This window comes from Peromyscus californicus, unplaced genomic scaffold, assembly GCF_007827085.1.
Source record: "Peromyscus californicus insignis strain IS unplaced genomic scaffold, ASM782708v3 Scaffold_17__1_contigs__length_78620276, whole genome shotgun sequence".
NCBI classification, from domain to species: domain Eukaryota; kingdom Metazoa; phylum Chordata; class Mammalia; order Rodentia; family Cricetidae; genus Peromyscus; species Peromyscus californicus.
In genome coordinates this window covers 14,505,011-14,531,026 of record NW_026294469.1, presented here as the reverse complement: position 1 = coordinate 14,531,026, position 26,016 = coordinate 14,505,011, and the positions used below count along the sequence as shown (strand labels likewise).

Here is a 26,016-nt window from a genome sequence, read left to right as displayed (position 1 = left end):
TTTATCTTAACAAAAATAATACTACTACTTTGCACTTTTTGTGTGTACTTGTATGTTCTTTCTTTTTCCTGTTTCTTCTGTTTCCCATCTTTCTGTCTTAGGCACTGTCTTAGGGTTTCTATTGCTATGAAGAGACACCATGACTGTAGCAACTTTTATAAAGGAAACATTTAATGAGGTGGCTTACAGTTCAGAGGTTTAGTCCATTCTCATGATGGTGGGGCATGGCAGCAGACATAGTGCTGGAGAAGGAGCTGAGAGTTCTACATCTTGATCTGAAGGCACCAGGAAGTGAACTGAGACATTGGGCATGGCTTGAGCATACATGAGACCTCACAGCTCACCTCCACAATGACATACTTCCTCCAACAAGGTCATACCTACTCCAACAAAGCCACAACCTCCTGATAGTGCCACTCCCTATGAGCTTTTGGGGGCCAATTACATTCAAACTACCACAGGCACTAATGAATAAATGTGAATTTTTTTAGCATTTTGATTTTTCTTCAAGTATGAGGTTGCACATCTGTAATCAAAGCATTCTGGAAACAGAGACACAAATTCAAGGTTAGCCTTGTCTACATAGTGAGATGGACTCCAATTTACCAACCAAATAAAATAACCTTGACAGCATGATGCCTGGTCCACAGAGTGAGTTCCAAGATAGTCAAGGCTACACAAAGACACCCTGTCTGAAATAAACAAAAACAAACAAAAGCCCATGGTTTCAGAGGACTCATCTGTGATCAGTAGCTCCATTGCTTTTGGACCTAACAGGGAGACTGTCAGGGCAAGGGGCATGTATGTAGTAGAGCAAAGCTTGTTTCATGGCGGCCAAGAAGCAGAAAGAGGACATAAGTGACTGGCTAAAGACAAGGTATACTTTCCAAGCCTAACCTGATTCACTCCAATTAGGCCTCACTTCCTAAAACTCTCACTATCTCCCTAGCCTGTCAGGGATGAATCCGTGAGTGCACTGATCGTCTCCATGAGCTAGGCTCCAAAAATCCAGAGATTTAGTGATTCTGTAGTAGTCATCCAGGAATTGTCCATTACTATAGGCCTTACTCTGAAAGTTCTGCCGTGCAGGCCATCATTAGTGCCATTGTCTCTGTTCCATAGAAGGCAGTGCCCATTCTTTGTCTTAAAGACCTCAGTAAGAGGGCCACTGAGGTATCTCAGTAGGTAAAGGCACTCCCAAGCCTCACGACCTCAGTTTGAGCCCCTGGACCCACATGATGCAAGGAGAAAACTTGACTCCTGCAAGTTGTCCTGACTTCCAAACCTGCACCTCTCTTTGTCCCTCCCCTCCCCAAGTAAGTGACTGGGAGCTAAGGTAACTGGAGGGGAAAAGGGTTGGAAAGAGATTACAGGAAGGGATTGGATGGATTTAGAAATAAAATTAAATAAGCTAAGTCAGTGACTGGACCGTCCTTCTGAACCATGTAACAATTACAAATAAAAAAGACAGTAATCCTGGCTTTTGTGTTTGCTTTCGTACTTACCCTGTCTGTTGAGTATTATTTCTTAGGACTTTTAATTATTATCTAGTGTTTTTCAGATTAGCTTTAAAGAGTCCTTTTAGTGTGCCTTATATGTTAGGTCTACTAATGTTGAACTAACTTGCCTTAGTTTGAAAGGTCTTATGCAGGCAGATCTTTCTTAGGGCTGCCAGCTCACAAAAAACAACACAGAGACTTATTAATTATGAAAGCTCAGCCTATAGCTTAGGCTTGCCCCAATAGCTCTTTTTTTAAATTTATTTATAAAAAATTTTTTATTATCAGCTTGATACAGTACAAATTCTTATCCTAATAGTGAAATGTTTTACTGAAGCTTACCCAGTGATTGAGTAAAACCAAAACTTATTATAAGCCACCCAATAGCTCTTATAACTTAAATTAACCCATATTTTTAATCTGTGTTCTTTTACATGGCTTGGTTATACTCTGTACTGACCATCCTGCTTCTTCTCCATCTGGCTGGCCACTCTGCTTTTCTTCTTCCCCGAGACCTCTCTGTCTCCAGAAGTCCTGCCTAACTTCTTCCTGTCTTGGTATTGGCCATTGAACTCTTTATTAAACCAGTCACAGTGACACATCTTCACACAGTATAAAAGAATATTACATAGTCACCTTAGGCTTTCTTTCAGCTTTAAAAGGCAGTCTTCTGGGGGCTGGAAAAATGGCACAGTACTCAAGAGCACTGGCTATTCCCAGAGGACCTGGGTTCAATTCTCAGCACCCATAGAGCACCTCACAACTCTATCTCCAGTTCTAGAGGATCTTTTGGACTCTAGGCACCAGGCACCCAAGTGGTACAGACATACGTTGCAAGCAAAACACCCATACAGGCAAAAAATAAAATCTTGTTTTTAAGGGTTGTTTCATAGCTCACTCAGTGCCTGAACTCATGTAATCCCACCACAGGCTCCTGTGTGCTGGGATTACAGGCAGGAATAGCTGTGCCCACTCACAATTGCTGGTTAATTCCACCCCTTTCAGGACTTGATGTTGTCTCTGTCTTCTCATGCCCATTGTTTCTGATGAGAAATTGGCTTTTAGTTCCCTTGTATAGAGAACAGTTATTTCTTATGCTTTTCAGACCTCACTGTTGTCATTCATAGTTTGAGTGTAGCTGTCTCTGTGTAAGTCCTTCTGAGTTTATCCTACTTTGAATTCACTAAGATTGGGTTTTTAGATTCCTATTTTTGCTCAAGTTTTAGAGTTTTCAACTATTACATTAATCCCACTCTCCCACAGGCATGTGTTCCAACTCTCAAACCATGACTCCCCAAACCCCAGGTAGCACTGAATCCTGTTCTCACTGTTTCCCATTTAAACATAAACACAGATTTAATGGATTTTCCATCTTAGCAAAGCACGTGTCAGGCACTGTGCCCATAACATTACCTATAATCAGATGATTCTCGTTCCAGCCACCTGTTCCCAAGTACCTGAAGGGGTTAAGTGGCGGCACTTGTGGCTGGCTGATGAGTCACAGCACCAATGAAGGGGTTAAATGCAGTGCTCATGGCTGGCTGCCACCTGTGGTGGTTGCAGTGGCCAGTGCGGAGGGAAAGTACAGAGAAAATATGGAAAGAGGGCCCATGGGAGGGCATGCCCCCTTTTTAGGCTGGGACGCTGTTGTAGGCTGATGACATAATAAGGACATAATCCTTACAGTACCCGGTGGCTGCTTCCCAAATGACCACACAGAGTTTTATATTATGAACGTTTGGTCAGATAGCTCAGACTTGCTACTAGCTGACTCTGAAATCTAAATTAACTCATATTTCTTATCTATGTTTAGCCATGTGGCTTGGTACCTTTTCTCAGTATGGCATTCTCATCTTGCTCCTCTCTGTTTGCTGGCAACCCTCTGACTCCACCCTTCTCCTTCCCATCACCCTTAGTTTGGTCGCTTTGCCGATACTTCGTGCCTGGCTACTGGCCAATCAGCGTTTTATTAAACTAATTCGAGTGACAAATCTTTACAGTGTATAAGAGGATTGTTCCACAGCACATACCCTTTAAGGTGTCACAGCAAAACTAGCACAAGTTTCTTTTTGCCTTAAAACTCCGGAGTAGGAGATCTGTCCTTGCTACTAACCATAGTAACTTGAGCATATGATTTTTTTTTCTTATTAAGAGGAGGGTTTCACTTTCCTAGTTCTTTCTGGTATTGTTATAGCATTTATTACATGTGTTTTTAACATGTCTGTGTTGAATTTTTTATTACTGGAAGACTGATCCTTTTGCCCAGTGTGGTTTTTTTTTTTTTTTTCCAGAACAGCTCAGTAGACATTTTATAGGTATATAGTAAATGAATTATTGATCAGTTCTCAGAAAATAAAAGGAGAATTGCACAATATTTTGCTTTTCATTTTAAAAGTAAAGGGCCCATTAGAAACTTGTGGCCTCTTCAGAGAATGACATCCTTGCATAGTTCCTAATACTGATGACTGGTGCTTTCCTTCCTGTTTTCCTTGGCCACTCATGCTAAAGAGTTTTCAGTTGGTCAGCGTGGTGGTGCACACCTTTGATCCCATTACTAGGGAGGCAGAGGCAGGTAGATCTGTTCTAGCTCAAGGCCAACATGGTGTGCATTATGAGTTTTGGGCTAGCCAGAACTAGGAGTTTTCAGTTGCATTGATCTTTTTCAAGAGTGGGCTTTGTTCAATTCCTTCTTCCTTTTCTCTCTCCCCCCTCCCCCCCAGACAGGGTTTCTCTTGTATAGTTTTGGTGTCTGTCCTGAATCTCGCTCTGTAGACCAGGCTGGCCTCGAACTCACAGAGAACTGCCTGTCTCTGCCTCCTGAGTGCTGGGATTAAAGGCATGCACCACTGCCGCCCTCTTTTTCTTTTAAATTTTAAATGATTTATTTAAATTTATTTTATGTGCATTGGTGTGAAGGTGTCAGATCCACTGGAACTGGAGTTACAGACAGTTGTGAGCTGCCATGTGGGTGTTGGGAATTGAACCCAGGTCATCTTAACCACTGAGCCATCTCTCCAGCCCCCCTTCTTCCTTTTCAATTTAATTGATCTCTTCATTATTTCTTCCCTTCTATTTGCTTAGGTTTATTTTGTGGTGCCTCCATGCCTTCCTAGATTTTGGAGCTCTGAGCTTGCATTATTGATTTGAGACATCTTTTCTGCAGTGTGTATTTATGGTGTTTGGTTTCCTTTCTTGGCACTACTTTGCTTGTGTCCCATAGATTTGAAATGTATTTTTAAACATATTTTCATGCATTTTTATGATGGCTGCTTTAAGGCTTTTTGTCAGATGAAGATGATTATCCTATCTCCTTGGTGTTGGCATGTATTGATTATTGTGTTTTTTCTTTTTTTTTGGTGGTGGGGGGGGTTGAGACAGGGTTTCTCCGTAGCTTTTGGAGCCTGTCCTGGAACTCACTTTTTAGACCAGGCTGTCTTCGAACTCACCAAGAGTCACCTGCCTCTGTCTCTCAAGTGCTGGGATTAAAGGTGTGCAGCACCACCGCCCGGCTGTGTTTTTCCGTTCTGTTTGAGAGCTTGTCTCTAGTTGTGGTGAATAAAAACTGATTCATTGCCATCAGCACTTGGGAAACGGAAACACCATTCCAAGTTCAAAGAACAGTGAGAACCTGTCTCAGAAAACAACAGATAAGAAACAAACCCCCCAAAAAGTTGATTCACATTTTGTTTTGTTTTTGAGACTCAGTTTCACGGTGTAGCCTTGGCTGTCCTGAAATTCATTGTGTAGGCCAGGCTGAACTACAGATCTTCCCTGCCTCTGCGTCCCCCTGGGTTTGAAGGTAAGTACCACTACATCTAGCTTTGATTCAGATTTACTGCATGATGTTATAAAACTCACAGTCTTGTTTTAGTTGGATCTCAGACACAGTACATCATATGGTGGCTGTTGAGGCTGTGGGGATTCACTAGGTCTTCACTGACATCACAGGGAGGAAGGGAATGGGTATATTGCCTGTCACTGCTGGGCTTTTGTGTGAGCAGGTCTCCCATGACATGCTGCTTCTGGGAAGTGCTTTTTCCTTGCTAGGGAGAGGCTGCAGGACTTTGTGTCAGGGTCCTGTGAAGGTGGAATTCCAGATTTCCCATCTGATCTTTGCTGTTGAAATGTGGCTACAGGTTAGTTCTATAGTATTTGGCAGGAGTATGGCAGTTATTGGGTCTGAAGAGCTGGTTCAGTGATTCAGAGCACTGGCTGCTCTTCCAGGTCCTGTGCCATTTCCAGCACCTGCATGGTAGCTACCAACTCCAGTTCCAGGGGATCCAGTGCCCTCTTCAGGCCTTTGTGGGCACCAGGCATGCATGTAGTATACACATGTACTTGCAAACACCCCTCCCTCCACATGCACACACAGGAAGTTTTCTGTTTTGCTAGGTGCTCTTATCCCTGGTGCTTTGACTAGTGAACCAGATTAACCTTTTAGAAGTTTTTATGTCAGCATTTGTTAAAGTTTCTGTCCTTCAACTACATAGAAACTGGGGGATGTATCATGCTGCTTGTTGAGTTCCCAGGTCTCAAAGCCAGCCCTTCATTTATCTTTTGATGGTTTTTGTCATGGCTGTACCAGCAGCAGGACTGCAGAAGGCTGAGATTGGATCTAGTATTTGGAACTCTTAGAGTACTACTCTTTCTGTTACTGTTTTTGGAGGGTGCATTAGGTTTAGGCAGGGTTTCATTTATGTAGGCTGGCCTGCTTGACTCAGCCTTCCAAGGGTTGGTATTAAGAAAGGTGTATGCCACCACTCCAGGCCCTGTTTTTTTCTTTCTGTCTCTCTCCTTTCCCTTCCTTTTTTTCTTCCTTCCTTCCTTCCTTCCTTCCTTCCTTCCTTCCTTCCTTCCTTCCTTCCTTCCTTCCCTCCCTCCCTCCCTCCCTCCATTTCTCTCTCCTCCTCCTCCTCCTCCTCCTCCTCCTCCTCCTCCTCCTCCTCCTCCTCTTCTTCTTCTTTTATAACAACAACAAAGCAGGGGATCACTGTGTAGCACAGGCTGGCATCAAAACAATCCTCAGTTTCCTGAGTGCTGGTGTGACAGGTGAGTCATCATATTCAGCCAGACTAGTGTTTTCCTATATTTGCTAGTAGAGGATACTTTCTGGTTCCATGCTGTGTTAGTACTTTCTAAAATTGTAACATTTACATTTATTATTGTGTGTCTGCATATATGATGTCAGAGTGGGGTGGGGTTGCATACGCTGGGGCATCCTGTTACAGGTCAGAGGACAACTCTGGAGTTGGTTCTGTCCTCCCACTTTACGTGGTTCTGGGATGGAGCTCAGGTCATCAGGTTTGCATTGTAAGCATCTTTACCTGCTGCACCATCTGTCTCTGGCCAGGTGTGTTAGTACTCGTAATACATTTAATTTAATGTAATGCTATGCTAAACACCAACTGTCACTTTTTATTGCCCTAAAATTCTTGCTTTGAAATTTAGAATAGCAAAGCAGTATGTAAAATTGTAAGGAAGTCAGTATAGTGATCTCCAAATTAATTTGAAAATCCAGAGAAATCTTTTTTTTTAAGTAGCCCAGACTGGCCTTGAATATTGAATTGTGATTTTGTTGCCTGAGCCTCCTGGTACTGAGATTATGGGATATACCACCTGCTTAGGAATTGTGTGTGTGTGGGGGGGGTCAGAGGACAACATATGGAAATTATTTTCTTTTGCCATACAGGTTCTGTAATTGAATTGTGATTGTCAAATTGAAAGATCATCACTCTCATACATTGACCCATTTTGCTGACTCCAGGATTTTTTTTTTAAACAAAAAATTTAGAATAATTCTAAAAATTATTGGGAAAAGCAGGCTTGGAAGAAGAGCCTAGATCATTTTGAAGGGAAGCCAGTAGTGGAGGTAGTACCCATTGTAAGTTTCCAGGCAGACTGTAAACTCCTTTTACTCCAAACAGGGATGCTGTCACAGGAGTTTGACGTTTATAGAACAGTGTTGAGGAGGATACTTGTTGCATGGAAGGTTTTTGTCTTTTAGACACTCAGATCCATGAAAACCAATGGAGTGTCGTCAAGTAGGCCTCATCCCACCCAGTGCCATAGAGAAGGCTCTTTTCACCCGAGTGAATAAAAAGCAACTGTGCAAACGTGAACGCATGTACATTTACCACTACTTCTTGGTGTACAGCTACACATCTCTCTTTTACACAGCTACATCTCTCCCCACACCTCTCTTCTACACACACATCTCTCTCTTCCACACCTGTATATCTCTCTACTACACACACATCGCTCTTCTACATCACTCACTCTCCACAGAACAAACTCTGGACAATATATGAATTACATTTTCAGGGTCACAGAGCATTTCTTGAGTGAACAATAAGAAACAGAGCCATGAGAAATCACACAGTTTCTCTCAGGCTAGGGATGTCACACTGACCATTTGGAAGTGAATAATCATGGCAACACTTAGCCATGCAGGTGGGAGGCACGTAGCCTGAGAGACATCATGGAGAGTGACATTGAAAATCAGGACCCAAGCAATAAACAGTTGGTTGGCTGAACCTTGAGTCCTGTATCATAAACTGAGGTTGGGAGTGTGTGCAGAGAGTTAGTTGCTGCAGGGAGTTGTGTCTTTAATGTTATCAGCCAGGCTTTTGCAGGTGAAAAACTGGCACTAAAGATGTGTCATGCCTGACCTTGGTTCCACAATTAGACACCTGAGAATTTGTCCTCGTGCATTTCATTTGTAGGCGCAACTAGTCTACTTTGAATTTGTTTTTTTTTCTTTTTTTGCTTGTTCTCTGCGTTATTTATTTATTTATTATTTATTATTTTTTTTATTATCAGCTTGATACAGTATAAATTCTTATCCTAATAGTGAAATGTTTCATTGAGGTCAAATGATTTTCTAAACAGGCTATCAGCCAAGATTCATGTAGGAAATAGATTTTACTACATAAATCTCTTAAAGGTTGTGAGTATAGAAAATGCTAAATTTCAATTTTAAGCAGTTGCTCCAGAGAAGATATCTAAAGCATGAAGAGACATTCATAAACATAAATTAATAAAAAAAAGCAAATATCTCAGTTGAAACCAGGCAACATGACATGAATGGGAAGTTCACAAAAAAGGGACTATAAAAACATTAAGAGCCGGGCCGTGGTGGCGCACGCCTTTAATCCCAGCACTTGGGAGGCAGAGGCAGGCGGATCTTTGTGAGTTCGAGGCCAGCCTGGTCTAGAGAGGGAGATCCAGGAAAGGCGCAAAGCTGCACAGAGAAACCCTGTCTCGAAAAACCTAAAAAAAAAAAAAAAAAAAAATTAAGAACCCAGCCTCGAAGGGTGGTAGTGGCACACACCTTTAATCCCAGCAGTTGTAGATGGATCTCCGAGTTTGAGCCAGCCTGGTCTACGTAGTGAGAATCTGTCTCAAAAAGCCAAAAGGAAAAAAAAAAATCATACATAAAAGTAAGGAGTGGCTTGGTACTTCATGAATACCATCCAGTTTCAGCTTTTTTTTTTTTTTTTTTTTTGAGATAGGCTCTCATGTACTCAGGGCTTGTCTTCAACTCGTTGTATAGTCAAGCATGATCTTGAATGTATGATTCTCCTAACTCCACCTCCCAAGTGCTGGGATTATAAATGTGCACGACTACTTCCTGGTTTATGCAGTAGTGGGGATTGAACCCAAACTTTGTGCATGGTAGGCAAGTACCATCCAGCTGGGCAGTAGCTTCATCTCAGCCTTGTGGAGCCCAGCCCTGGTTTCAGCAGGTTTCAGCATTAGTGACATTGTGTCTTCTCTATTTCATGCCTGTTGCTTCTCCATTTTGCTATTTGCTTCTTCTCCCTGGTTATTTAAAGCAAATATCAGATATAGAGCCATTTTATCATAAAGAATGTATTGACCATACATTAAGACCTATGACAACCATAAGGGGGTGATCATACCTAACAAAATTAACCATAATTCTTTCTAAATTTATGTGTGTATGTGTGTGCTCCTCATGTGTGCCCCATGGAGCTATCTATCATCATGATTATGAGCTCCATAACTGATAATCTTCAACTTAGTTTATGTTTAGTATCCCAGGTTCCCTTAGAGATGTTTTGAATTATTATATAAAGTAGAATCCACACATGGATTTTGGTTGACAGATCTTTTCTTCACTTTACCCTCCCTCTTTAATTTTGAGACTGGGTTTCACTGTGTAGCCCTGGCTGCTCTAACTTGTTATGCAAATCAGGCTGACTGCAAACTCACAAAGGTCTGCCTGCTTCTTCCTCCTCAGTGCTGGGTTTAAAGGTGTGCAACCACCAGGCCTGGCTCCTTCCCCTGTCTGTTTGTTTGTTTGAAATTCCATGCAGTTTATTTGCTGAAGAGATTGTGTCCTGTGGACTAGAATTTCCCTCTGTCTTCAGCTAGGCCTGTTGGTGTGCACTTATAATTTGAGCATGTTGGAGACAGGCAGCAGAGCTGGCATGAGTTCTAGGCATACCCCCACATAAGGATTCTATCTAAGCTAGCTAGAGCTACATAGTGAGACCTGGTAGCATCAGTATTGTCTGAGAACTGTGGAAATGGATATTTTGGGGATTTACCCCACACCGAAGCTAGGTTGGACCAACAGTTTGTGTTTAATAAGCCTTCTAGGTGATTCTGGGTATACTCATGTTTGGATACCTGATCTGTAAAAAACTTACTCTTCATCAACCATTGCTTTACTGAAATATAATTCATAGTGGGGGTGGGGGAACGGGACACAACAGGGGCTGGAGAGATGGCTCAGTGATTAAGAGCACTTGTCTGCACTTCCAGAGGATCTGGGTTCAATTCCCAGCACCCACATGGCAGCTCACAACTGTAACTCCAGTTCCAGGGAATCTGATATCTTCATGCGGACATACATGAGACATACATGCAGGCAAAACACCAATGCATATGAAATATAAATAAATAAATCATAAAAAAAGAAAACCAAATAATAATAATAATAAAAAGCAGAATAAATAGTCTTTTGGCAGCCTCCCCCAGTATTGGGGCTCAGTCTGTATTAGTTACCTTTCTTATCTCTGCCACAGAATCCCTCATAATAACAATATCTGAGGAAAGTTTTTGGCTCATGACTTCACAGTTTTTTTTTTTTTAATAATTTTTTTAAGATTTATTTATTTATTATGTATATAGTGTTCTGTTTTGCATGTATCCCTGCAGACTAGAAGAGGGAGCCAGATCTCATTACAGATGGTTGTGAGCCACCATGTGGGTGCTGGGAATTGAACTCAGGACCTCTGGAAGAACAGCCAGTGTTCTTAACCTCTGAGCCATCTCTCCAGCCCTGACTTCACAGTTTTTTGTCCTTGGTCCCTGTCCGATTGTTTTGGCTCTCAGATGAGGCAGAGCATCATGGCAGTGAAGAAAAGACCTTTCCTTCTGTGTAAACACCCCCTGGAAAACAAAGGAATTGCTACAGGTGGTTAAGGTGGGCGAGGAGAACAAAGGACAGAAATCCCAGCTCCAGTTTGAAATGTTCTTTTCTGGCCTTTTGCGGTATTATCAATGTCCAGTTGTAACCTGCAGCTACTATGACATGATACCTTAGAAAATCAATTTAAAAGGAGGAAAGACACGCACTTGGCAAGTGGAGGCAAGAAAACTCAAGTTCAAGGCTGACCCGAGATGCACAGTAAGGCCTTGTCTCATGAGCACCCACACACCAAAACCAGAAATGGAGGAGGAGTTGTCTTTTATTCGGGGTTCATTCAGTCCATGGTTGGTTGGCTCCTTTGGTTTTGGAACTGTGGAGAAGCAGCATTGATGAGTGTGAGGTTGCAAATCTACTTGCCTCAGCTGTCAGGAAGCAAGGGAGGTGAGGGGTCATGCCCTCCAGCGACCTTCCATTGAGACACCTGCCTTCTGAAGTTTCTACCACCTCCCAGTACTGCCTCCATTTCTCCACCCGAGCCCCTGAGTGACACACCAGATGAAATGATAATGCCAATCTTTTCTGTTTGAGCTTTCCTAATGCCCCAGAAGGTGTCTCAGTGTGCCCTGTCCACCACCCACTTACAGAACCGCTGTGCACCAGTTTTTAAACAGCGAAGCTTAAACCTTTGTTAGTCTGGCATTTTCTTTTTAAAATGGTACTACGTTTTTATTTATTTTCCGTGTGTGTGTGTGTGTGTGTGTGTGTGTGTGTGTGTGTATTTTGTGTATGCCTGACTGAAAGTTGTTTTTTATTCCTAGTGCCTAATGCAGTGCCTGTGAATTTGGTAAATACTAAGTAATTACCTGAGTTAATGAAGGAGGAAATGGCATGAGATATTCATCATTTATAATTAATCCTTTGACAAAATTCATTCAGAAAACTAATTAAATTGCCCTTAAAATTAGGAGATTTAAACTGGGTGTAGTGGTGTGGGCTTTTATTTCCAGCAGAGGCATGCAGATCTCTGTGAGTGCTAGTTCTGGGTCATCCAGAGCTACACAGTGAGACTCCATCTGAACAAACAAATAAAATTATTAAGATTTAATGTATTCCTACTGTAATCTTTTCTTGTCCATAGTAGTTCAGTTTGTCGGGGAGGAAAACATTGGAGATGTAACCAGGGCCTCAGCATGTGCTAGACAAATCCTCTCTCAGCCACTCCCTTAGCTCTAGTAGTGATTGTTAATGCTTTTTGTTTGGTTGTCCTGGTCATTTGAGACAGGTTTCTGTAGCTCAGATTGCTCTCATGCTTGCTGTTTAGTGGACAGGTCCTGAGTTCCAGATGATTCTTCCATCTACCTCCTAACAACTAGTCTTACAGTTCAGCAGCACTACCTCACCTGACTTAATAGAGCTTTTTTAAAACAATAGCAACAACAAAAAACCCACTACCTTTATGTACTGGGCATATCCCACCTGTAGAGGTCCGCGGACAACTAAGAGACATCAACTCACTCCTTTACCACGAGGATCCTGGGGATCAAACTCAGGTAGTCAGGTTTGTCAACAATTGTCTTTACCTGTTGACCTGTCCTGCAGCTTAGTATAGAACTTTTTTTTTTTTTTAATGACTGAATCCCATAACATACCCCACACTGATCTCAAACTTGTGGTCCTCTTGCCTCAAGCCTTCTGAATGTGGGATTACTAAGCATGGCTATGGCAAACTTTTCTTTGTAATAGATTTTTGTTACAAGATAATGACTTTTCTCCTGACATTTCTCTGTAAGACCTAAAGTGTGCACTGTGTGTGTGTGTGTGTGTGTGTGTGTGTGTGTGTGTGTGTGTATGTGTTGATATACAGGCTCTAGGAGGAGTCTGTACTTCTACATCCAGTGCAGCCTAAGATTTACCTCAGGGAAGTAAGTGGGATGCACAGTGACAGTACTTCATGATTGGAATATTAAATGGCACTTACTTGGCTTATACTTTGTTGATAGGAACAGTTGGGTGTAATGTTTGTTTGCTTTCATGTTGGTGGGATTGTATCTATGGAGAGAAGAAATAAAGGAAAAAAGAGCTTGCATTTTATTGTTGGGTGTATAATCTGCCAGTGTGTGTGTGTGCTTGGCAAAAATTATAACTGCTGAATAGGCACACAACAAACATTAAATAAAAATTGTTTAAATTGAATGGAAGATGTGGAAACTAGTTATCTTCAGGGAATCTTGTGAACAGCAGAAGTTAGGAACTGACTAGGTCAGGCCTAGCCTGATGGCCTGTTGTGCCAGAGGTCTTTCTGTAGGGAATTAGGAATTTGAGACTGAAACTCAGGTCTTAATGCATGCTAGGCAAGTGATCTGCTACTGAGCCACATCCCTAGCCTTTTGTTTTGTTTTGGATTTTTGAGACTGGGTCTTACTCTGCGTCTTAGTCTGGCCTTCAACTCCCAGTCTTTTGTGGGGGCCTCCCAGGTGTTGCTCTTACAGGCCTGTGTGAAAGCATTTAACGGCCGTTATTTTAAAAACTGTCTGAATTAGTTTGTAAATCATTTTTGCAATTTTCTCCTGAAATTGTTGTTTGTTTATTCGTTGTTTTCTTTCTTTTTCCCTCCCTCCCTCCCTCCTTCCTTACCTCCCTCCTCTGAGACAGGGTTCTCATTAACATCCCTGGCTGTCCTGGAACTGATTTGTAGACCAGGTTGTCCTCGAACTCACAAAGATCTGCCTGCCTCTGCCTCCCGAGTGCTGGGATTAAATGTGTGTGTCCAGGTTGTCAGAATTTTTTCCACTGGTTGTTTGCTTTATGAAATACACATCATTTGTAATGGAAATACTTTTTTTTTTAATTTGAGTGAGAGGATTATAAGGAGTTCTCAGAATGTCTCATATTTTAACCTTGGTTCCAAAAGAGGAAAAATTGAAAATAGTACATTGATGTCAGGACCCCAACAATCTTCTGGTATGCAGTGTGTGGGTGGAAGCCAGAGCAAAACCTCTGGTTATTCTTCTACAGCTGTCTGGCCTCATTTTTTAAAAAAGACAAAAGCCTCTCACTGGGACCTTGGGGGCTTGCTGATCAGGCTAGGCTTTGTGGCCAGCAAGCCCAGGGGATCTACTTGTGCCTGCCTCCTCAGTACCACTTTTTTGGGGGGTCTGGTTTTTGAGATGGGATCTTACTGTGTAGACAGGATGACCTGGAACTCACAGAGATCTGCTTGCCTCTGCCTCCTCAGTGCGGAGATTAAAGGCAAGTGCCACTGTGCCTGGCCTAATTTCATGGACTTCTATAGTAACAGAACAAAGAAAGCTATAAAGTTAAGACACTTTTCAAATACATTGATGAGTACGTCAGGTAAGCAGATTATAGCAGAATGAGGAGAACTCTGCTATAGGACTTTGTTCTTAGACAGCATTCTTCCTTAGCTCTTTTGTTTGTTTGTTTTTCAAGACAGGAGTTTTCTTTGTATCCCTGGCTGTTAAACCAGGCTGGCCTCAAACTTATGTTGATCTGCCTGTCTCTGCCTCCCAGGTGGTGGGATTAAAGGCACGCACCATCACCTAAGGCTTCTTTTTTAGCTCTTTAATTGTTGGAAAGGAGCGCGTGTGTGTGTGTGTGTGTGTGTGTGTGTGTGTGTGTGTGTGTGTGTGTGTGTGTGTGTGTGTGTGGTCTATACATACACTCTAAAGGATTTTTATCTATTAATCACAGGATATTATGTCTGGCTCAGAGGTGGTCAAGAAATGGCTGTTTTAGGGAGTTAAAGATAGCTAAATTGTCATTAAGCTCTGGGCCTGTAACATTCCAGCCTCTCCATAGCTCTCCTTTGCAGACATAGCTTCTTTCCAGGAGTTCTTGTTCACACTTACCCAGCCAATTCATATTGTCTCTCTCTGTCTTCGTCTCTGTCTCTCTTTCCTTCCTTTCTCTCCCCTTCCTCCCTCCCTCTCTCCCTCCCTCCCTCCTTTCCTCCCTCTACTTTTCTCTTTCTACCTGTCTCCCTCCAAGGCCTTGTGCATACCAAGTAAGTGTTCTTCCATGGAGCTGTATTCACACAGTCCTTGGAACTCTTCAGCTTTTGAACATGGAATATCTCACTATAAATGAAACAGTATCTTTGGCTTCTGAACCTTAGCAACCATGCCCTTCTGTGTCTGGCTCTGTGGTTTGACTTTGGGTTCTGCGTAAGAAGAATAGTGCTTATCTGTTTGTGGCTGGATTCTTCCACTTGGCATGGTGTCCTCAGAGTTCATCTGTGTTGTAGACTGTCAGAATTTTCTTCCTTTGTTAGGCTGAATAGCATTCAGAAGGGGTTAACAGCACAGTTTATCTATTAGTGAACATGTGGGATGTTAGATCTTGACTGATTTCACGCCTACCTCTTTCACTATGGGTAAACAGCCTTTTTGATATTTCTTTGTTCAATAACAAATAGCTATAACAACTCCTTACATTCTTTGGGTTAAATTAGATAATATATACATTGCTTAGAGTAGTGTGTAGTGTGGGAGCCCTTTTTCAGGTTCCTCTTGGCTTTACCCAGCAGGTCTGCATAGAGAGCATGATTGGACCAGGGGCCTGAGTGCAGGTGTCTGAGATGGTCTGCACTTGACTGTGCTGGGGGGAGGTCTTTTGCTCCACCCCCTTGACATCTCTATAAATACCCTGGGGCAGAGACAATCAGGGCCCATTGGAGTAGGTTCCAGGCCCTCTCGAGGCTGTCAATTATTTTCTATCTGTTTATCTCTACACTCTCAATCCTTCTAATATTTCCTGCTGCTCGCACTCAAGAAAACTCTGGGGAACTGTGGGGTTGGAGGGTAAACGCCCTGCAGTGTAGCACATAGTAAAAGTTCAAAAAGTGTTGTCATAACTAAGAAAGGACCCCATTCATTGGCTCAAGCTCCCATTCAGAAGTACTGTAAGCAGTCTCTCATTTAGATTAAAAAAAAAAAAAAACAGTTTTAAAAATCATTTGATATGTGGGGGACAGTGGTGGGGCTGCAGAAATAAATAAGTAAATAAAGTCATTTGATAGAGGCTGGATGTGGTAGTGCATGTCTTTAATCCCAATTCTCAGGAAGCAGAGGCAGGATGCTCTGTGAGTTTGAGGTCAGCCTGGTCTACATAGCAAAATCCAGGACAGCCAGGATTATATAGAGAGACACTGTCAAATTGGGCTGGAGAGGTGGCTTGGTGATTAAGAACACTGGCTGTTCTCCCAGAGGACCTGAGTTCACGTGGGGGAGCTCACAACCACCTGTAACTCCTGTCCCAGAGGGTCTGACCTCTATGATGCATGCAGTACATCATATACACTCAGACAAATAACATGCATATATACACATAAGTAAAACATAAAAGTTAGAAAAATAATTTGATGAAAGAGAAAACAAAAACTTGATAAGCCTTTTCCATGGGTTTGGGATGATGGGAGAGAAAGTGAAAACTTGAATTGATAACGCAATCAGCCTTTCCCATGGATGAGATTGAGAGAGTGCTCATAAGTAAAAAGAGAAGGCAGAATACTGGGAAAGTTGCCCTTATATCCCCCTTTTCAGAGAGAGAGGGTCTTGATGTCTTCATTGGCCATAGCCTGTAACCAGACAAGAAACTCAGTGAACTTGATACTAGTGATTGTTAGTGCCATTTTTACATTGCTCCACACCAGCACCTTTTAACATCAGGAAAAGGTGCAGGCAGAAGGCTCAAGAGTGGAGTGCCTCAGCTTATCGTCTAACCAGCCATCTCTCTCTGTTTTATTGTGTAATAGGAGAAGACTGGGCTTCTAGCTCGCTCTTAAAGATGTGAACTGAAAAGTGGTGTTTGAATATATGCTTAAATTTACAAAACTAGTCAGAGCAGCTTGATGAAGATACTGCCTGAAATCTGGTTAGCGAACCCACATTTCCCAACTGGTGTCCTGTAGCCATCACGGGTGCTGCATCTAGTGTAATTGCGCCTCACTTAGAGCTTCACACTAAATTCTGGTGGAACCATATTTGAACATTAAATTTTCCTTTGGCTTGTAATTCTTTTCATTGCTGAGGATTGAATCACATGCCAGAACCTGGTTCTGAACCACAGCCCTAGCTACCCTGTATGAATTTTGAGTCATTTAATACCATTGTACTGTGATGCAGTAACTGGTAAAAATATACTGTGACCACAGTTATTGAAATCTTGTGGCTTCCCTAGAAGGATTGAGCATACCTCGGAGTATAGCAAGTAGGGGATATTTCATGAAGATGGACTCAGTGATTTAAGATAATATAATATAAAGAGGAAAAATCTAACCTTGGATCATTTAGTCTCTTTGATGTTTAAATGGCAGATATTGATTGCATAGGGTGAACATAGATAATTGAGTGATATGTTTTGTAACCTGTTCTATATTTTGTACTCTGTTTCACAAGAGCATAATCATTTTGAGTCCATTAAAACAATATTAATTCAACTCAAGATTTAAAATGCTGTCTTAGTAATGTGACTCATCATCACCTTATTAAACAGTCAGGTTTTTGTAAAGCTTAATACGTGATAGAATCTCAGAGATAGAGTTTTGTGCATGTATGAGGATGTCTATATATAAAATTTATTTAGCTTGGGAATGATGGTGAGACCAGGAATGAAGGATACAAGTGGCTCAGGTGCCAGGATAAGCCTACAAGGGGACAGCAAGACCGACCACTGCCCTCTGTGTGTCTCTTCGAGTCTCGTTTTCCCACCCGTGAGCACTTTAGGAGTGGAAGAGCGGCTGTCCCGGTGCTCAGCAGCAGTGGTAGACGAGTTTGTGGGGGAAGCTGGAGCCGTTCCAGTAGGAAGAAAGTTGGTCTACGCTCAGTGAGAATGTTTTGGTGTCTTCACTTTTTTCCTTTTCTCATTTTTTAGCCAAACCCAACAGGAAGCTTACTTTTCTCTACCTGGCCAATGATGTCATTCAGAACAGCAAAAGGAAAGGACCAGAGTTCACCAAAGACTTTGCACCAGTCATAGTGGAGGCATTCAAGCATGTTTCAAGGTAGGATTCTTTCTGTACATGAGGTAAGGGTTAGAATCAGCAAGACAAAATGGAATGCATTTGTTTGAAGCTTTCATTTGAATTTGATGGTTTTTGCTTTCTGTGAGGATTTGGTCTGCCGCTGAAGGGCATTTGGAATACTTGATTCATGGCTTTCCTAGAAGAGACCAGATGTTGTAGAATATTATTTTAAGGTGTGTTACTTTTGTTTATGTTGCATTTGTGTGACTCTGTGAAGCTGTGTTGCTAAGCTGTGTGAAGCTGTATCTAAAAACACCTGATGGTCTAATAAAGAACTGAACGGTCAATAGCAAGGCAGGAGGAATAATAGGCGGGGCTGGCAGGCAGAGAGAATATATAGGAGAAATCTGGGAGAAGTAGCAGGAGGAGGAGGAGGGCATCAGGGGCCAGCCACCCAGCTACACAGCCAGCAAGCCATGGAGTAAGAAACAAAGAAAGGTATACAAAAATAGAGAAAGGTAAAAGCCCAGAGGCAAAAGACAGCCGGGTTAATTTAAAGTTAAGGAAAGCTGGCAAGAAACAAGCCGAGGGCTGGAGAGATGGCTCAGCAGTTAAGAACATTGGCTGTTCTTCCAGAGGTTCTGAGTTCAATTCCCAGCAACCACATGGTGGCTCACAACCATCTGTAATGAGATCTGGTGCCCTCTTCTGGCCTGCAAGGATACAGGCAGACATTACATTGTATATATAATAAATAAATAAATCTAAAAAAAGAAAAAAGAAACAAGCCGAGCTAAGGATGGACATTTATAATTAAGAATAAGCCTCTGTATGTGATTTATTTGGGAGCTGGGTTGTAGGGCCCCCAAAAGAGCAAAAACAAACAACAACCAGAAGTCCTGTTGTATTGGGATGAACATCACTGAGAATAAAGAAAGGAACTGAACTGAAAATGTATGCTTGTAGAACTCCATCTTACGTTTGCTATTTCTGGACTTACTTCATACCACAATGTTTTTACGGTTTTTGTGAATGTGTGTGTGTGTGTGTGTGTGTGTGTGTGTGTGTGTGTGTGTGTGTGTGTGTGTGTGTATTTCCTACCATTGTAAAGTGCACATGGGACTGGAGAGATGGCTCAGTGGTTAAGAGCACTGGCGGCTCTTCCAGAGGACCCGGGTTCAATTCCCAGCATCCACATGGCAGCTCACAGCTGTCTGTAACACAAGTTCCAGTGGATCTGACACCTTTATGCAGATATACATTCAGACAAAACACCAATGCACATAAGTAAAAAATTTAAAAAAAGAAATAAAGAATATTTAAAATAGTTACAAACTTCAAACAGATTTTCTTCAGGTAATTTTGCATGTGGAAATCTTAGTTTATGCACTCTAAATATTTCTATTTCATTTATGTGTGTGTGCACATATACCATTGCACACAGGTGGAGGTTAGAGTTGGTTCTTTCCTTCTGTAATGTAGGTCCCAGGGATTGGACTCAAGTCCCTGGGCTTGTGAGACAAGTGCCTTTATTTACTGAGCCATCTGGCTGGCCTGTCTTATATACTTATTTCCAAATATTATATGCTGGTATATAATAGATTTCCCGGGCAAGCAGTGCTGAGTAAGATAATAAATCAGGCTGAACTTCAGCATATGGTGGTCCATGGTGATCACATACGGTAAGTGCTATTTCATAAAAGAATAGCCATGTCAGGTTTTGCTGTTACTTGCTTTCTAAATATCATGTGACCTACAGTTTCCACTTTGCCTTCTGCCTGTTCTGGTGTGCTGTGTAGAGCTAAGTGCTACACCTTCTTCTGTGGCCGTGCTCTTCTCTTGCCTTTGGTGGTTTGTTTACTCACTGAGTTTAATTTTGTCCATATATAACAACTTAGAATCCTACTATATAGTCCAAACCTTTTTTTTTCTCTTTTTGAGACAGGATGTCACTGTGTAGCCCTGGCTGGCCTGGAACTCTGTGTGGACTGGCTAGCCTTGAACTCCGAGATCTCTCTGTCTCTGACTCCTGACTGTGGAGACTAACGGCCCCAACCTGGCTCAGTCCAACTTCTGTCTCCGTCCAGAGCTGTGTGCCCAGTTAGTTTTGTTGATGTTCTGCTAAGTGTCTCAAGCTCACTGTCCAAACTTTGAACTATGTCCGTGTTCCTGCCAAATTCTCTTCCTCTAGGTCTCATTATCTCAGTGAGTGACAGCTCCATCCTGATACCAGGCAAGAGATGGGTGTCATCTGTGCTTCCTTCTCCCTGACTGTATGCTCCATGGAGCACATGGCCCACCGGGTGCCATTTTCCTGTCTAGTTACCATATTATCTTTTCTTGGCAATTGCAGTAGCCACTCCCCTACTATGGCTTGGTCCTCTGGGGAAGCTGTAGGCAGAGTGACAGAGTACTCATAATACTCCCTTGTCTCTGAGCAAGACTTAAGGTACTTAAGGTGCTTCTTTCTGGACGTATATGCCTTGTGTTTTTTTTCCAGCCTGTAGTCTGCATTTTAAACTAATACACCCTTTTAAGTTCTGTGTACTTCCTGCTATTTTTTGTTTGTTTGTTTGGCTTTTTCAAGATAGGGTTTCTTTGTATATCCTTGGCTGTCCTAGAACTTGCTCTATTGACCAGACTGGCCTTGAACACATAGAGATCTGCCTGCCTCTGCCTCTCAGAGTGCTGGGATTAAAGGCACGCATCAGCACCTTGCAAAATAAATAACTGTTTTGTTTTTCAAGACAGGGTTTCTCTATGTAGTCCTGGCTATCCTAAAACTCCCACTGTAGATACTTCTGTTTTTGAGATAGGATCTTATATATCCCAAGCTGGCCCTGAACTTGGTATGTAGTCAAGAATGGCTGAATTTCTTTTTTTTCTTTATTTTTAATTTTGATCATGAATTTCTTATCCTCCTGCCTGTCCTTCCCAAGTGCTGCTGGAATTACAGACATGCACCAACAGGCCTGGTTTATGTGGTGCTGGAGATCAAACCAAGTTTTCATATATGCTAGGCAAGTACTCTCTCAACTGAGCTATATTCCCAGCCCCTATCTTACGCTTTTATATATGTTCCTTTCTAGAATTTACTAGAATCTATGTTGACCTCATACTATATGGTAGGCTCTGAGTATACATTAATAAGGAAGATAGTGTTCTGTTTAGTTGGTCTTAGATTCAGAGTGTATTAAAGGTGATAATAACTAGACAGACGTATGGGTGTATGTTGTAATAACATACAATATACTGTTGTAATGACAGGTGACATGGTCTCAAGAAAAATGAAGTAGGGAAAGAAAGAATGAGAGGGTATGGAGGTGTTGAGCTATATGAAGGGGCAAAGAACTCTTTGGGAGGGTAGATTTGAACCAGTGCTTAAAGCAATGGTTCTCAACCTGTGGGTCATATCTCTTTTAGAAATGGAACCTCTGTCTCTGAAAATATTTATATTATGGTTCATAACAGTAGCAAAATTACAGTTATGAAGTAGCAACAAAAATAATGGTTATTGTTTATGGTTGGGGGTCACCGCAATATGAGGAGCTGTATTAAAGGGTCACAGCATTAGGAGGGTTGAGAACCATTGCCCTAAAGGATGAAATGAACCATTTGTCTAAGGGAAAAAGTGTTGTGGAATATTCCTTTACACTGTGTGAAGATGTGTCACTGTGATAGGCTTAATAAAAAGCTAAATGCCTAATAAGTAGGCAGGAGGTATAGCAAGGACTTCTGGACAGAGAGAGCATTGGGAAGAAGGCAGAGACACCAGACAAGCAGGACTGGCAGATGAACTAATAAAGCTGTAAATTAATAGAAATAAGTTAATTTAAGCTATAAGAGCTAGTTAGAAACAAGCCTAAGCTAAGGCTGAGCTTTCATAATTAATAAAAAGTCTCTGTGTCGTTTTTTGTGAGATAGCGGCCAAAAGAGAAAAATCTGCCTATGGAAAAGAGTCTAGAGAGTGAACAGTAGTGGTCTGGGCAAGTTTGAAGATCAGCAAGGAGATTTGAATGAGAGAAAGTGTTAGGAGGTATGGAGAGTTTGCCAGGAGGCAGAGGTTGTGGGACTGTGGCTTAGGCTGAGGACCTGAGTTTCAGAGACGGTTGAGAAGAACTTGCTCTGATTTGATATAGGGTGGATACTTTTGAAAGTGAAGGAGTTGAGACTGGAGATGCGTGAATAATGGTATAAAAACCCAGGCAAGGGACTAGAGTGATGGCTCAGTAGTTAGGAGCATGCACAGCTCTTAGAGAGGAGCTGGACTAGTTTCTTAGCACCCACATGGAAGCTCACAACTGTCTGTAACTCCAGTTCCAGGTTCGTTCTGTCTCTCTCTCTCTCTCTCTCTCACACACACACACACACACACACACACACACACACACACACACACGCACGCACACTCTCTCTCTCTCTCTCTCTCTCTCTCTCTCTCTCTCTCTCTCTCTCTCTCTCTCTCTCACACACACACACACACACACACACACACAACCTTGAGGTAGTGCTGAAGGAGTGGCAGATTGTTGAAAGTCACCATGTCCCGTTTCCTGTAGAACCAGTCTTCAGATTTTGTTTCTCAGATGGTACTCCTGGCTTCTAACTGGGCTAGATCTCTCAGGGTGCTGTCTGTAGCACCATGTTCTCATTCCTGTATGAACTATGGCTGCTGTAAAGCTCCACTTGATTTCTGTGCCAAAGGTAGTGGTGGGCTCAGCAGTATAAAAAGTGCCCTGGAACTGCCCGTTAGCTCCTTCCACTTGGGAGCATCGTCTTTGTAAGCCTCTAGTGTCTGCTCCTAAAACTTTGACCACGAAAACCATTTTGATTTACTGTTCTTTTACTGAGTTTTTTGTTCTTTTGGGTTTTTTTGGGTGGTTGTTCTTTTGCTTGCTTGCTTGTTTTTTGAGATAGGGTTTCTCTGTGTAGTTGTTACTGAGTTCTTAAGGGGAGCAAGGTCGGTGTTTCTGTCATACCTTGCCTGAGCTTCTGCTAGTGGTGCTCAGCTCGCCTGAGTAGCTCTTGCTGGCAGCCAGTGTTGCTCCATTTTAAGTCACCATTACTTCGTGGTAGCACTCACTATACAGTTTTACTGTCATTGTTTTAACTTCTTTTTTTTTTTTTAAATTTAGTGAAACTGATGAAAGTTGTAAGAAGCACCTTGGCAGAGTGTTGTCTATTTGGGAAGAGCGATCTGTGTATGAAAACGATGTGTTAGAACAACTTAAGCATGCTCTATGTAAGTACAGGCTCTTGATCTCTTCCTGTGGTCCTCTCGGGAAAGCACATCTTTCATAAAACTTAATGTTTTTAAATCAGATGGAGATAAGAAGACGAGGAAGCGGACTTATGAACAAATAAAGGTGGATGAGAATGAAAATTGTTCCTCTTTAGGGTCCCCAAGTGAACCACCGCAGGTAAAAATTCAAGACAGCTGTGGGATTTTTACTCCATGTGACCTCTGGGCTTTGATCATTTCAGTGTTCTGGGTACAAGAAAGGCACTAAATTAATCTCTCTCGCATTCTGGTAACAAATTGCTTTTGTTTGAAGTAGTATGCTCTGTGTGGGAGGGTGGGGGGGGAGAGAGATTTTTGTTTCTCTAGTTATGCGTGTGCCCCTGGGTACATGCACATGAGTACCCAAGGAGTCCAGAGATGTCTGTTTCCCTGGACTGGAGTTTCAGCAGTTATGGGCTCCCTGTCATGGTCCTGAAAATGGAACCCTTCTTTCTGCAAGAGCGGTTCATGCTTCTAATGCTCTAACCGATGTGCTAGCTCAAGCGCTCTGTAGTTCGCTCTATATAGGGATGCATTTCTCATTGCTGAGTGTGATTAGATGTAGTGAAACACCCACTGTTAAAGAGTTTAGTTTTGAAATCAAACACAACCAACACATTGGTTACATGACTTAAACTAAAATTCTGTCCTTAGAGATAAACGCTGGTCCCTTTAAATATTTTTTATTTTCAAACATGTAAAAATAATTGTTAAAAGATAGCAAAATATGTGGTGGTAACCCAATATATTATGCATAAAACTTTTCAGGAAAATAAAAATTTTCCAGGTTAATACACTAGGTCTGAGTTAATAGCTACCTTCTCTTACCTCTGAAGTGTCTGCCATATGAACCAGTCACTTACCTCATTTTGATAATTAGGTAAGTTTTGCACTCTTTGTCTTCATGCACACTGGGATGTGAATACCTCAAGGTCTAAAGTGCTGTCTCATGTTCAACACTTACCATAGTTCCTTTTACTTAACATATTAAAAAAAGGTTGGGGGCAGGAGAGATGGCTAATTGGTTAAGGGCACTGCTACTCTTATCCTCAGTTAAGCTCTGAACCTGAGAACCTAGGTTTGGTTTGGTCCCAGCACCCATTAGGCAGCTCACAACTATCTGTTACTCCAGTTCCAAGGGGTCTGGCAACGTTTTGTGGCCTCTGGGACACCGGCCGTGATCATGTTTCACAGACATAGGCAAAACATGAAAAAAATTAGTCTAAGTGTATTTTTAAAAGTGTCTTAAGAAATGTTACACGTTGCAGACTTTTTGCTAGTGAATACTTCATAAGGATTAGGCGTACTAAAAAGGTGCTAAATCCTCTGTATTTGTTAGAGCTTTATTTCTTTTGGTTCTGAAGTTGTGTAATTTTTTAGACTCTCGACCTTGTTAGAGCATTACAAGATTTAGAAAATGCAGCCTCAGGTGATGCAGCAGTCCATCAAAGGATAGCTTCTTTGCCTGTGGAAGTTCAAGAAGTGTCCCTGCTTGAGAAAATAACAGGTGAGAAAAGAAAGTGAGGTCCAAGGTGTTATTTGGGAGGCATTGTGTGGGAGCAGATTGTCATCGTTTTGTTGTGTATTAATTGTAATACCCTGTGCTTTTTTTAGATAAAGAATCTGGAGAAAGGCTTTCTAAAATGGTAGAGGATGCTTGTATGTTGCTGGCAGACTATAATGGCAGACTGGCTGCAGAAATAGATGATAGAAAGCAACTCACTCGAATGTTAGCGGATTTTCTTCGTTGTCAAAAGGAAGCCCTTGCAGAGAAAGAACATAAATTGGAAGTGCGTAACCTTTTCCTTCTTTAGTGCATATTTATTTAATTTTATTATACCTTAATGTATCTGTGTATCTTTAGAGTTCTTGCATCATGGACTATTTTAGGCCCAGGTAAGCTGCTTCTTGCTGTCAGTTTTTCCCTACAGATTGATTAAACAAATCTGGAATTTTGGTCTTAACAGAATTTGTTGCATTCCAAATCATCTATGTGAAATTCCATGTAATAGAAATGTAAACCCTTCAAGCACAAACATAATAGGAAAATAACAAGTCTAATAAGTCTTGTGTTAATGGCAATAAATTGTTCGGTTTATTGAATTTCTATTCTTAGCACATACTGTCTTTTAGGTCTATCATTAAATATCCAAATTATTTCTCCACCTCTGATTCTCACATTTAACATATTCCTCCTCACTCACACTCTCTGGGCTGGGCTTATACAGTGCTGTTCCGGAAAAGGTTGTTGATGGATTACATATGGTTGTTACTGGCGGTGATGAATCTGGGGCTCAGGAGGTAATACAGAAGCAGTCTCATTCATTTTGAGCAGAGAAGCCGTTGTCAGCATAGGGGAGCTGGGTTTGGCTTTATTTGAAAGACCATTTGACCAACTATAGTTCTTACTTGAGTTGTTCTTGATTTCAGTACCATGTGAGAATGTCCTGTTTGAGTCCCATTATTTACAGACAGCTCCTTCTAAATTTGTAGGTGTATCATGGTATTGCCTCTTAAGTTGATTTATTATTGTTTAATTCTTGGCTCAGCAGTTTCTCTCTCAATAAGCCTCAGGTGGCACTTGGACTGGCTTGCTCTTGCAGTTCTGAGAGAGCTCCTTGATTATTCCACACCCCAGATGCTCAACTCTTAATTTTATACTGTCCTTTTTCAGTTTGCTCCCTCTCTGCTCACACAAACTCACTTACTCATTGGCACTTTGCTCTGTCCTTGAAGAGGTTGCCCACTTGGAATGGAAAAGATGCAGTGGAGTTTCTTAGAACATGAGTTTGGTAGTTAACTTACCTGTTTGTGATGTTGTCTTACACATCCTTACTTGTTTCCCGTTCGCAGC

General features: G+C 41.8%; 1 protein-coding gene across 5 annotated transcripts in view; it reads left to right on the top strand.

Moving 5' to 3' along the window:
- Rprd1a (regulation of nuclear pre-mRNA domain containing 1A) overlaps positions 1-26,016 on the top strand; it is a 55,450-nt gene that overhangs the window by 10,466 nt on the left and 18,968 nt on the right. For 4 of the 5 annotated variants that reach the window (XR_008219037.1, XM_052741673.1, XM_052741672.1 and 1 more), the window contains exons 2-6: positions 17,791-17,920; positions 23,017-23,123; positions 23,204-23,301; positions 24,543-24,669; positions 24,777-24,952. Coding sequence is in view for 4 of the 5 variants with exons in the window: in XM_052741673.1 (XP_052597633.1) it covers positions 17,791-17,920; positions 23,017-23,123; positions 23,204-23,301; positions 24,543-24,669; positions 24,777-24,952 (638 nt within the window). In the remaining variant the exon portion in view is untranslated. Of the gene's footprint in view, positions 1-17,790; positions 17,921-23,016; positions 23,124-23,203; positions 23,302-24,542; positions 24,670-24,776; positions 24,957-26,016 lie in introns of all 5 variants that reach the window. The other variant, XM_052741674.1, reaches the window with a different exon arrangement.